Source organism: Nipponia nippon, unplaced genomic scaffold (genome assembly GCF_047370975.1).
Source record: "Nipponia nippon isolate SJK-2023a ecotype South Korea unplaced genomic scaffold, ASM4737097v1 scaffold_1, whole genome shotgun sequence".
Taxonomy (NCBI): domain Eukaryota; kingdom Metazoa; phylum Chordata; class Aves; order Pelecaniformes; family Threskiornithidae; genus Nipponia; species Nipponia nippon.
Genome location: NW_028262290.1, coordinates 52,695,308 through 52,709,215, shown reverse-complemented (window position 1 = coordinate 52,709,215; position 13,908 = coordinate 52,695,308). Strand labels below are relative to the sequence as shown.

The window sequence follows — 13,908 nt, the reverse complement described above, 5'->3', positions numbered from 1 at the left end:
TGCAAGTACCAAAACAACTCTGGGAGATGCAGCAGTTGCTTGAAAGGGATGGTATGCAAAGGCTCTCTCATTTATAGAAACACTGTTTTCCTCAGAGGAGATGTGATCTGATGGCCTCTGTCTCTTTAACAGCGTTTGGGCTGTCAGTCTAGGGTGGCTGTTTTCTTCCTCTGTGGGGTGGGAGGTGATACAGGAGCAACTCTTCATCTTGAAAGCCCTTTGTAATTATTAATTGTTTTGAGGAGGGCATCAGCATCTGGGAACAGGCAAGTATAAGATGAAACATGGCCATGCAACTAAATTGACTGTGGCCACCCAGATCTGGGTGCAAAGTGAATGGTTCCATGCGGATACTTCAAATTCATAGACTGTCGGAAAAGGTTACTTCTCGAAGTATCAGCTGAGGAAGGGCCCACAGTCATTCTGTTACGGGCATTTGGCTGTAATGAGGCAGTAAATTCTGCTGTGCTTTGCAGTCATATGTGCTGTCAAGGCTTTCTTTAGTCACGTGGTCAACAGAGACATGGGAGAGATTGTCAGCAACTTTGGAGGCTTCTACAGAGAGCTCACCAGTGACAGGCAGCTCTGCCGGGTAAGATGCATTGAGGGTGCTGTTGTGAAAAGGATAGTAACAAACATGTAAGTTGTGCATTTTCACAGAATATTTCCATTTTTATTCTTGGCAATTGGGAACATATCTGGTGCTAAGGCAAGCCAGTGTGAAAGCGACCACTCAGAGAGTTCCAGGTGAGTATTTGATGCAAGTTGCACATTTCAGCATCGACTTCTTTTGTAATTTTTAACCAATATAGATTCCTTCTTTTTTCCAGTATCAGTGACTTTTCCCCTTGCTGTGTTATCAACAGTGCTGTCTTTTAACCTCCGGCGAACAAAATACCATTTAACAGAAACTGAGACATCGGTGTGTATTAAACCACTGTGGATGACACTGGTGGATGTACATTTGTTTGCTCAACAGACTGGACCAGAGAAGGGTGCTGTGCACTTGGCCATCGCTGCTGTCCTGAATGCTCTGTGGGCCAAGCAAGAGGGAAAGGTAATGCTCATGGGATCTCAGTCTAAGAATGCTCATTAATTCAGAGAGATTCCCTGCTCCTGGTTGCCCTCATTTGCACATTTGGTCTTGATTTTGCAGTAATTTATACATATGTTTAGCTTTAAAATATCAAACGAAGTACAGGCATCGCCGAATTCTTGGAAACTGCACATGCTTAATTTTTGCAGGATGGAAAATTGTAGCAACTGCACGGTGCTTAGTGGTGGAATTGGTGAGAACATTTCAGAGTCATTTTTTTGGAGCTCTGGCATTTCTGAAAGAAAAGGTTTTTGCCTAGCCTGGCATATCAGATGTTTCTCTGTATGCCCGTCTTTTAATTTCATCTTTCTTACTTGGAGATTTTAATCTGAGATTTTAATCTTTTAGCCACTTCCCTACTAAGTATGCTGTTGATCTGGGATGCAAATCTTGTATACTTAGCATGTTACTGGATATTAACAATAACCTAATTAGGCATTGATGTGAGCAGCCATAAAGGCCGTGTGGTTAGAAGGGGAAATTACTGAACAAAAGATATTGTCTGCTCAAAAATACTGACAGAGAAAGGGCTGCCAGCCTGAAAGTGCGAGCCTGGGGACTAGCTCTGTGAACCGTAAAAAAAATCCTTGAAAAGTGCAGCTGGCCTCTTTGAAGTGCAGCTGGGGTACCTAGAAACCAGAGACATCCACAGATACCACTGATAAGTGCAGAACAAGGGACTGTAACGGCAATTTATCATCTGAGAAGGTGGAGAACAGTCTGAAAAAATAAAACTGCTCTGAAGGAACACAAAACTTTGTCGTCTATTGGCCGTTACAGGTGAAAAATAGAAATTAACATCATCTATTGGCTGCTCAATGTCCTACTCCCTCTTATGTCTCTGTGATATAAAAAGGACTTCATTTTTATCGAAAATGGAGCCTCTCTCTTTCTGAGAACTTCCTGGTTGAATCCCACACGAACTTTCTGTGAGGTCTTGGGCTCTCCCCTGGGATGCCTGGCTGAAACCAGGCTCTGTGACATGGATCATTTTGGAAGTGGGACTCTGCCTGTTGTCTTATTGGCTAGGTCTGTCCTCCCCTCTTTTGGGGATGGTTGGGTCCCCCTCTGTGATCAGTTTGTTCCCCCCTTTTGGGATCGTTTGACTCCTTCTGAAATCTCATTTGCTTCATATTGATATTGTATATATTTATATAAGTAACCTATCATAAGTATATCTGCTGTTATATTGTTGATAAGTTTGCTTTACTAATGATAACCTGTAATCTATAATAGTATATAGTAATACAGTACTATAGTAATAGTGTATAAGTACTTGGTTGGTACTTATCGGTTGGTACTTATCAATCAGTACAATGCTGATTGATGCTATTATTGATTGACACCATACCATTGATTGATACTATATTATTGATTAGTGATAGTCATTTGTAATAGCTTGATATACATTCATTCACATTCACTTTATTAATCATAGATACGTTTGCTAGTGGTGACTTTTCTGGTATTTGTGGTATAATCTGTAATAAAACAAAGAAATTTAGGGGATAAAGCCTCCATGTCCTTGTGTATTATGGAATCCTACCAACCCACAGTCACAATCTCTACGCACCTGTAGGCCAGGTAACCCCTTTGGGTCATGACAGGCAGAAATTGGCCTTTGCTCTGTGAGGTTAAAACCCTTGGTATGGTAGAGTCCTAGTCCAGAACTAGCACTTCAAACCCCTGCAGGAGGACAAATAATACCTGGTACAATGTTGCTGTGGCCATATCTTGACAGGCACAGTTGGACATGCTTGCTGTTGGCAGTCCTTCTGATTTAAGAGGACAGAAAGAGCAAAAAGCTGTAGCTAGCACTGACTGGAGTCGCTGCTGTGCGCGCTCATGTACCATGTGTCTCAGGACATGCCACCGCACTACCTTGACTGTAGAGCTTGCAGGGGAGAGTTGGCTTGAGTCCCACCGCTTCAGGTCTGCCAGCATCCACTCTTTTCTTCATTTCTGCTCTGCTGGATTGAGCCTTCACCTATCATTGCTTGTGAAGGCAATCAGCAACCTTCAGCTTGCCAAAGTCCAAGAGCATAACACAGCCCTGAAAAGAGGCTCATAAAAAAATTCACAAAGAGACATCTTATATGTCAACAGGGTAGTTTGTATGATGATGATTTCCAGCAAGGGAGGGGGCTGGAGGAAAGGTCACCATGTCAGATATAGCTGGTATGAGGCACTTCTTTTTTTTTTCCTTTTTTAATAATTATCCCACCAATATTCCTTCCATAACAAAACCAGGTTAAGAAGGATGCTCAATCATTAATGATTTTCAGGGGAAAGTGTCAAATGTTCTTGCTTGGGGTCAAGAACCACATTGCTTTGGTGTCAGTAATTAATTTTGTGTGCCAAATGTAAACATGCTTGCACTTCATGACACTTCTTCATAAAGAAAAAAGCATGTGTGTTATCTCTCTTATGGCATCCATGTGGTTCCAGTTATTTAATTTGTTTTGTTTTCTAGTTTCTGTGGAAGTTACTAGCTGACATAGTAAAGAAATCTTGTATTTCCAGTCTAAAGGCAATTGGGCCCTGTTGTTTTTAACTGTACTGGAAGAGTACATGTTTTGTTAGTTGGTGTCCAAACTAAAATGGTCTTACAGCTCATTTCAGACAGAAGCTGTTTCCCTGGTGGTGGGTGTAACTTTCTGCTCAGAGGTGTCCTTCCCTCCCAACATGCCCTCTTCATGTGTCTGCCCTCATGCAGAGATGCAAACTAGCCCCTCTTCTGGGAAGCTGTACAGTTTGTCTTGTCCAGCTCTGGCATCATAGCTGGCAGTGGGAACTGATGTCTACTGCTAATAAGAAGTTGTGTATGTAAAGATTGTGCGTTAATCTCTAGGTCTTTTTCATGATTTGGCCAAGGAGCTACTTTTCTTTAAGTCTGGATCGTTGCGGGTTCGTTTTATTTTTTTTAATTGCTGGGGGCTTTTTCCCAAAAATAACTCCTTACTGAGAACTAAAAACTCAGTAATTGAACTGTATATGCTAGCATTGCCTGCTAGCAAATATTTGTGGCTAGTGTGTTGATCTGTTTGCTGAAGTGCTCAGTCGTTTGGGGGAAATTCTCCTCAGTTTTAAGATCTAAAAGAGTCTGTTCTAAAAGAACCTGTTTTATTTTGTGGGTTTTTTTTTTTTACCTGAGAGCAAGAGGTGTGACAACAGGCTTGCTTCTCTGTGTTAATTTGACAGCTGGAAAGTGTGACTTGGCTTTCCTGTTTAATTTTTCACTCCTGCTTGGACAGAGTTTAAAAGGAAGCTGAAAAGGGCTTATTATGAACTACTCACAGCCATGAAGTGAGGCACACACACATTTGACAGTGCAACGCAGGCTGATGAGGTGGTTGGGGGGGAAGGTTTAGATTATCTGCTGTCTCAACTCCCTGCTTGCTTAAGACACATAGGGAAAAGATTGACAGCCATTCCTCAAGTGATTAGCATTACTTAATCTTTTTTTCATCATACTGTTTTTTTATGCTATGCTTTGTTTTATGTCATCCATGAATCCGGATGCCAAACAACCACCATTCTGCATGGATTTCAGATATACTGCTGATGTGCTAACAGATGAAGAAGCTTATGGTAAGTCATCTTTCCTTCAAAGCTAGACTGCCGAACACTCCTTCTTCCTAATCCTTGAGTTGCCTCATCAGTTTTGATGGGAGTAGCTAAGGAGTACACCACCAGCCTGTGAGACTAAGACAGGCTGGAGGAACAACCATAATGATGAAATCTCGAGGGTGAGTAGAAGTTGTTCTTCAGTATAATTTGATATTAATGCTTGTTCCCCTCCAGAAATACTCCAAAATGGCCTGCTTGGGAAAAAGTAAAGGGGTGAGCTTAAACAGATCTGTACCCGATGAAAGCAATTACTCTGCATCTCTCAGAGAACGGCTAGGGGACTATGTTGTTTGCTAGCATCTTCTCATGTGTCCCAGGAGTGCTAAGTCAGCCATTCGGTTTGTGCTACATTGGTGACTTTTTGCCATATAAATCTTTGTGTTGGGTTAGCAAGATTGTGCTGTTCTCTGCTTCTTCCAAGGATTTATCTGATTTGCAGTTCTTTTGCAAAGAAATAGCTAGGGAGAAGAAGGAAGGGCTTATTCAGCAAAATTGATCTATTTGATTAAAATTATGGGTTTCAAGGAGAAAAGAAGTCAAAACACCTCCACTCTTCAGTTTCCTCAAAGGGCAGTCTTTGAGGGACTATTTCACAAAATAATCCTCTATTGGATAAAACGCAGCCTGACTTGACACTATCCTCATCTGCTTCAGAAGAGCAAATGTTGAAGCATGGATATCCGGCTTATACAAGATCCTGTGCCTGCCTGGGCTACTCAGACAGCAGTTAAAACAGGTTTGAATGTTTGGTCTTATAATAGTAAGATCTTAAATGGCATATGAAGTGGGGAAATGCTAACAGATGATGATTAATTCTCACTGTTTGCTTCTAAACACTTAAAAGTTTTGCTGGACACAGTAAAAATGTAACATTGCACTACATACACTTTGGGAGGTAAAAAGCAGGCCCAATGCCATTTAAGTAATTTTCTCAGTAAGGCAGAGTGTTACAGTCCCATCTATGATCAAGGATATACCCAAGGAATATGAGTATTGAGAACAAGGTATTAAGGTAGAAATGGAAGTCTCTTTATGTTGGTATATTGTATATAACAGTGAGTTTGCACGGGTGCAGCTGTGTTGGTTTAAGTAAGGAGCTTATGCACATAGGGATACTCAGGAGAGTGATATGAATTAACCAAAAGTGTGATCATTAAGAGTGTAAATGAAAACACATAAAATCTGTGCTTGGACAGCTATGTTCAGAAGCACAGTGCCCTTAACATGCAGTAACTTCCTAGATAAGAAATGGGGATGTCTCCTTCAGAGACAACATGAACCTCAGAAGTTTTATAATTGCTGGTTTCTTCTAGAACTTCTGGTTGCCTTGGCTGTGGGGGATACTCTGAAACTGTCAGCAGCAGAGGGCCCTTACCTTCCTTTGTAAAGCAGCATCCTTATTGCCAGAGAGAGCTGCAAGTGCTTGGCTTTCTGTGAAATACTGTGAAAGCTTTGGACAGTTTATTGGTGTCAGATTTAGTTAATACAGCTAGGATTTCTCTTCTGGGAAATATACACCTTGGTATATCTAGAAATAGTGTTGCCGAGTCATGGGATCTTCATACCTGGATTAGAAAAAATTATCATATGTTACAGTTGGCTGGGTTGAGGAGTTTGGTTCAGCTGGATGTTATTCATATATCTGATCTCATTTTCTGATGGTTTTCTGCTACCTCCTAGGAAGAAATAAAAAACTTATTCTTATTCTAAAAATGTGAAAATTAATATTATTCCAGATGCAGTGTGGTAGAGTTATTTGGAGATGTAGAATTGATGTAACTTTGCTTGCAGGTGCGCACATAGGCCTCAAGAGAAGGCTGGACAACGTATAGTAAACACTTGTATTGAGTATTCTTCTTCTGTGCTTTATGCTTTGAGCAGATGGACTAGGCCTAGTCTAACTCTTCCAGGTCTATGATACAGGCAGTGATGACTTTGCTTCTGTATCTCTCTCAGACACTTCCCCCTTTTACTACTGCATAATGCTGCATTGCAGGAAAACAGTAACGGTATGGCAAAGCTGAAGGCTGATCACAAACGAAGATAAACACGTTTCCATTGATTTATGAAAAAAACATTGTTTTATTTTCAGAGTAGGATGAAGCTTACTCACAAGGGAGGAGAAGCAATAAGAAAGTTCTTTCTGTAAGACAGTGATGCTGGAATTGTAAATTCTAGTTTATGGATTACAGTTTGTTGCTGCGTTAATCATTCAGAAGTGATCCATATCTTGTTCCAAAAATGCATCTAGGTTCAAAGTAAAGGTGGGTGCAGATCTGCAGGATGATATCTGCAGATGCAGATTTATACGAGAAATGACTGGCCCGGACAAAATAATGGTGAATATCTCTTTTTGCTACTATACTATGTTATTTTCTATTTAAAACCATTAGATGAAATATCTCTCCTTATATACATTTCTTGACAAATATTTTTTCTTCCTTCTTCAAATCTTAAATAATGATGGCAACAAATGTTGATATATATCAACAAAGAGCAGTATTGGACATGACCAAAGTAGGTGTATTACTAAGAATTTTATCCTGTATGTCTGTGCCAGAACTTCCATTCAAGTCTGCGGGGGAACCCCACTTCTAGACACTTCTAGAGTGTCTTCTAGAAGATTTAAAGTGCCTTTTATATCCAGGGAGGCTTCCAGAGGAAAGCCTGTTAATATTCTTTCACCGCTGTTTAGCCAAAAATAAACTGGAAAAGAAGTTTTTCAAACTAAAATATTTGAATGAAAAGGAATAATTAGATGGAAGTCACACATTTTGATTTGGAAGTGTTACTCTGTTGACTGCTATGGGCTGGTTCTTTGCCCCATGTGTTCCCTGACACCACAGCCGCCAGCCTACTCTCGGTGCTGCAGTCCAGCACAAGGCTTTCATGAGATGCCATATATCACGAAATGCTGAACCAGGAACCCTGTGAATACAGGACGGCAAAGACATGAAGAGCCTGCAGAGGAACTGTGGTGTCATTTTCAGATGTTTCACTTTTTGTAGGGAGAAAAATTCTCCCTTGTGTGGGAGAGAAGTGCTGCCTGAGAAACTCATCTTATTAAAACTAGTGCATTTTTTTGTCAAGAAGCTTTTCTGCTGAAAATTTTAGGCAGCCATGTCCATGTTTTAGCATGCTTTACTCAAGTATGTGCTGCCAAGATATACTCATTCTCACAGAATACTCTGCTCTACTTCCTGCAGCTCCTAATCTGCTTGGTTCAAACCTAGTCTGGATATTGCTATAGTCATTGTAACTCAGGGTAAGTGTGGCCAAAAGCACAATATGGACAGAATGGCAATTCCAGCTTTTCATTTCCCTTCTATTTCCTGAATTTCTACCACTTCATATCAATTTTGCAGCTCTTTTTATGAGAGTTTGACAGAAAAAAGTCAATAGAATCCTTCAGTGTATTTAATTCTTATTTTCCTTATCCCCAGATGCTGAATGCAAACCAACAATGGGAACTAAAGGAAGCAATAGATGGGTCACTAACCAGCTGAGTTTAAATCCTCGTGGGTTAAGGAGCCAGCTTTTCCAGGTGAGGATATGCATGTCCAGATGGGAGATGCAACCATTCCAACAGTTGGAGAGTTAATTTTTTTATTTCATTAATAATACAGTGACTCCAGCCAGTACTGTAGTGTAATGTTGATACTGTTCCTTCACATATTCAGAGTTCAAGTTGAACTAGTTATTCAGAGTACCATTAAATGTATTTGCTACGGGACCTTGACACACATTCTGCACCTGTATTCCCTTAAGTTTAAAGAAATAGTTTGTTTCTAAAAAAAAAAAATACGTAAAAGGACTGTAATGCCTGCATGAGGAAGGCAGCCAACATTTAGTATGAAATGTGAATGGACTTTTTTTTAAAATGTGTGATTTCCAGTGAAACTGGAATTTCAGTTCAGAATTTGTGCTCCCAACACACTATACTTAGGAGCACTGTTAAAACCCCAGATGTATAGTGTGTGCATTTCTTTACTGCTCCACACACCCTGCTATATAATTCTTTACATTGCCTGTGCAGCAGAGAAAGCAGAAAAAAATCAATAAAAAGTTTTATAATGTGTGTTACATTTTCTATAAAATGAGTAGAAAACAGTATGCTGAATCAACTGTTATTCCATCCTTTATGCTACTGAGTAACTCCATTGGGAATTAAAAACCAGAAGCAATTCTTGAATGTTTGTTATTTCCTTGCAGGCCTTAGCACCGTTAGGAGTTGGTGTGGCAACCAGAGAACAGGTAAGAATCCGTATACATGTTTTGGGCTTTTCCCTAATTGTTTAATGCAACTACAGCATAACCTTTGGAGTTGGTGCCAAAACTCCTTTACTTTTCTCACTAAAGTTAAATACTACAGCTGAAAATTACATGGTATCTATTTCAGCTATTCCCTGCCAAGGTTGCCTCCCCTCACCTTATCTTCCCACACATGATTTCTGTGAACCACCTGGAAATATCTGATTTTTTAAAATTATTATTATGAGAGTAACTACTAAAATTTCATATTCTCACCGCAGTGAGAAATATAAAACAATGCATCTGTGATCATTATTGCACATATAAAAGGTAGAGAAGCAAGGCACAAAGAGTAAGCCCGTGCTGCTCTGTGGAGCACACTGCAGCTCCATGAGACAACTTGGATAACATCTGTGCAGAACAGTGTAGGCTGGACAACGCCGTCTGTAGAGAGCTGCAGGGCTGCTGAAGCTGATATCCCCTGTAGCCCAAGGATAATTACCACAGCTCCCATTTTGCTCTGTGGGTTTGGTGCTTAAGCGAGTGTTTCGCTCAGCACAGCAGTGCATGTGCAGACATGACCTTGCTGTGGCTATACAGAGTGCTTTTTAGAGTGGAGACGTTCCTGGCTCCTCTTGTATCAACTCTATTTGCGCTGCACTAACTCAACTGTAAAGATCAAAATCCCAGAAAATCATGCTGTTAGCAAGCTGCAGTTCACCCTCTCAGCAGCACCAGGGGCACTGTCAGGGGTGCAGGGAGGGCTGAGGAGCCAGGAGCTGATAGCATAGCTGGCAGGGCAGGTCTGGGGGCAGCAGCCAGGCTCAGCTGAGAAGGTTGCCAGATGAGGTCATGGTGAGGAGACAGCTCTGAGGGCAGGGTCCAGCTCAGTCACCGGGACCAGGGTCAGACACAGCCCAGGGGCTGCCAGCCTGTCCACGGTGATGAAGTCGGGCTCAGGTCGAGCTGGGCTGTCAGCCTGCGGTTCAGGGTCCGGATCAGTGAGGTCCATGGCTTGGCACAGCTTCAGTGCGATGGGAGACGGTCACACCTGGGGGTGGCCCGAGCAGGGACTGGGGGCAGCTCAAGCAGGGACTGGGGGCCATGGCCGGAGCTGAGATGGGTCCCGAGGGCAGGCGTCAGGTGGGGAGGCCTCCGGTGAGGCTGGACAGGGCCAGCAAGGCCACTCCTGCCCTCAGTGCCCTGACGGCAGCTCCCCCCCAGAGGGATGTGTTCTCCCATCCAACAGAGATCTGGGCTCAGATGGGACTTGCTGAAGAGTGATTTAATGGCTGTGGGGTGAAGGGGCCATTTCAGAGGACACAGAGCCAGGGCAGGGACAGGGAAATGGGAAAGGGACATGGCAGGAGGGATTGGAGCCAGGTGGAGGGCTCAGGCAGACCCTGAGTAGCCCCAAAATCTTGGCAGGCTTATGGGGGGGCAAAGGGGGGATTCTCAGATGGCCCCTGAAGAGCACTGAAGCCCCCCTGTGAGGGGTTTACTCAGAAGCTTGGGTTTAGGCAGGGGTCGGTGCTGTGGGAGGGTGAGAGCCCAGAGGCAGGCCAGGTTTGAGGGGAAGGTCAGGCACAGCCCAGGGTGTGTCCGGGCAGAGCCATGGCAGAGCAGGGCCGTGGTCAGGAGGCCAGGCCGGGTGTCGGTCCATGGCCAGACACGTCCACAGCTGTACTGCAGCTGGAAGCAGGTAGACCTGCAACGCAGCCCAGGCAGAAACTAAGGCCCATGGGCAGAGAGTGTGGGCCACAGGTGAGACCGGTCAGGGTGAGGCCTCTCAGTGCCCTCAGTGCCCTGCCTGGCCTTAGGAGGAATTTGGCCAGTATATATGCAGCTATTTTATAAGGTTTAAACCTTTCCTTTCCCCCAAGGAAACTTGTTGCTAGCATTAGTAGTAAGTTGCTGCCATCAGCTATATTTAAATATTTCTCACAAGAAATACTTTTAATGAGTCCAAAGACCAGAACTAATTCCCACATATATCATAAATAGTGAGGTGTCAATAGACAGGCTGGTACCTTTTAGAATACCAGTCTCCAACCTAATGTAACTTGTTTTTTATTGCACCCATCTTCTTGCCAAGTCTTGACACCAAATCTACCGAGCCAAACAATGTGAATTAACAAATTCTCAGTTCTCTGCAGCAATTGGAGACAACAGTGACTGCATTAGCATAGCTTCTCTCCTGCCAGTTTCTCATGCCAAGCCCTGCTATCAACATATTTCATTGTGCTTCTCGCTCTCAGCTGTTGTCTACCAGTAGATAGGACACTTAATTTGGGAAGGGGGTATTTTATAATGAACATCTATTAGGACGGGTTTGAATTACCCATTAGTATAGCCTTGCTTTACAAAGTAAAGGCCAATCTATCTTGAATATTGGCTTTACTTGATGGTTTGTATAACCTTCTTCCTTTCGCCATAACATCTGAGAACGACATAGGCATTTAATGTATTTATCCACAGAGTTCCCCTGCGAATAAGGGGAGTACTATTATCTTTACTACACACACGGGAAATTAATGAGAGGCCTGAACTGACTGAACAACTTAGCCAAGCTCCAGACAGGAAATCTGTAGCACAGCTAGAAATTGAATCCTGACTCTTATCCAAGTGTATCTTGTCTACAAGGCCATCTCTCATCTGGCTGGACTGGCCTCCAGAAGAAGGAATGATTTCCTACAGCAGAATCACTGCTCTATTCACTTCAGCTGTCTCAAAATGGGAATAGCTGCTCATATAGGCAAGCACATCCCAAAGCTGTGGAGTCCTGAGTGTGCTGAAGTGGGGCCAAGACAGTCCAGTCCCCAGTGTACCCCAAGTCCCTGCCTGGGGACACGGTTGGGTGACCAGAAGTGAGTTGGCTCCTAAAGGAGTCTAAATCCTAAAAAGATTTTGAGGCAGCCTGTGAGGCAATTATCTAGCAGAGCTGCCCGATCAGTTTGTGTGATCATTACATACTGGTTTCACTACAAACTTGGCCGCCTTTGTGTAGGTTAAGCCCCTGTCCTTGACCTGGAATGGAAGAGCCATTTTCACTTGGTATTTTCGCTTCACTTTCATTTATGCAGTTCAACATCCACATAAGGGGCAGTAAATTCCAAACTCATTCCAGTACAACTGCGCCTTTTGGCACACAGTGATTTTTTTTCAGTGTACCTCAGTTCCTTCGGTCAGATGTAGTGCTCTTAACATTACAAGTATAAGCTGATTATTTTTAATATTGGCAACGTCCTTGAACTTCAGTTCATCCAAATTCTCATGTGATCCCTCATTCAAATGGAGTAATTAAAAGAATTTGGATTTATTGAGACACACAGGAGGGACACTGTACAAATGTTTTGCTATGAATTGCCAGCAGCTCTTGTAATACGCTAATTTGGGAGACTTCAGGTCTTTTCATTTTTTCCCTTACAATGCCACAACAGAGTGATATTTAAACAGCTTCTACAAGCTAAGGCCTTGAGTTATCTCCAAATTGACAGCTGCAGGCTGGGAAGTGTGAATGAAAACTTGTCTGTGTTGCTGATGGCCAAAAAGTTCCAGACTAAGGCTCTGCAAAATGCAGCAGGAATGAGAAAATCTTTCTCTCCCCACCCTCCAAGCTAGTCTGATTAGTTTCTTCAGCTGTCATGCTTGCGAATTCTGAGCATAAGCTTGCATGCACTGCTGTAATTATCTTTGTTTCATCTCATGCTATAGGGCTGCACCAAAGGGCTTTTGATGTCTTGGTACTGGGCACAGTCTTTCTCTGGTACAGACTTGGGGGTCTCTGTGAATTTGTCCAGCACTTGATAATATTTGATTATATCCCAGTGTCTGGAAGCCTTGAAAGCAGGTTATTTATACAAAATACTCCACTAGCAATTGACTATGGTGATCATTCTTTTTGTTTTTTTACTTAAAAAAGATGTTGCTACATGGTGGTCCCAGCATGCATTTGTCTTGTTACCCTAGTAGGCTACAAAGGGAAGTTAAAGTATGGATTAAACTTCAAGCAGGTGAAAGTGAACAGTTTGTGGTTTTGATAAAAGTACTTGAAACCTGGGCTGTATTCCGTCTTCAGACACTTCACAGATCCCAGTCACTATGGTGGCAAACTCACCAAGTCAGACTAATTAACAGACTATTGATTTTGATGGCTGATCAGGTAGGTTTCTGTCTCAAAATTCAGAAACAGATCCTTCTTTTCTGACCCCTCATCTATCACGATCAGATAACCAATATTCTTTCTGGTATTGCAGTAAGGCCAATTTTGCAACGTATCATAACACGTCAGAAATAACGTGGGTTACGAAAGCTTGTCTAAGAAGGTAGAACATAGAGGGAGTTGGTATTGGAGCAAAGCGGTAAGAAATTTCTTTGCTGTCTCCAAATTGATTGAATTGCCCTTGGAAAGTGGGGAAATGATAAAAGGATGCGTCCGGAGGAGGAATGACGGAAGAGAGGAAACTCTTTAAGGCCAAATAGTGAGGCAGGATGAGTGCAGCAGTCAGCAAGGCAAGTGGCAAGGACTCGGAAACGGTATGGATATGCAGAGCTTGTAAGGAACTGACTTCTGATGCCACTTGTGCAGCTCTTTTAAGTCATCAGCTGGGGAGTGCGAGGGACAGGGAGCTGCTGGGACATCTTATTCATCAGGAAGTAAGTCCAGGAACGCCCCCTTCTCTCGGTAGGCCTATGGGTTCCTTTCATAGCTTCCCAAAAGGATCTAAGGATGTCCCGTGCTTTATCTAAAATACTGCTCCGAATATAGCCTGCAGTCATACTAGTCATCTTTGCAGCAGTGAAGTCTTCATATTCCGCAAATCAAAATTCCTTGAGTACCTCCTGTTTAAGTCTATATATTCAAATGCTTTGAATATTCACATTTTTTGCTTGAAATCATAGAAGTCTCATACCTATTAATTTAAAATATG

The 13,908-nt window shown here is 42.6% G+C and overlaps 1 protein-coding gene across 1 annotated transcript; it reads left to right on the top strand.

The window, feature by feature from the left end:
• Window positions 1-484: 484 nt before the first annotated feature.
• Window positions 485-12,894, top strand: ENOSF1 (enolase superfamily member 1). Its single transcript, XM_087747090.1, is given in 13 exon segments — window positions 485-592; window positions 980-1,057; window positions 2,838-2,943; window positions 4,544-4,687; window positions 4,901-4,939; window positions 5,381-5,452; window positions 6,040-6,109; window positions 6,978-7,065; window positions 8,170-8,225; window positions 8,227-8,314; window positions 8,939-8,980; window positions 12,383-12,564; window positions 12,756-12,894. Coding segments are annotated over 13 exon segments (1,173 nt in total). The 5' UTR covers window positions 485-523.
• The last annotated feature ends 1,014 nt before the right edge of the window (window positions 12,895-13,908 follow it).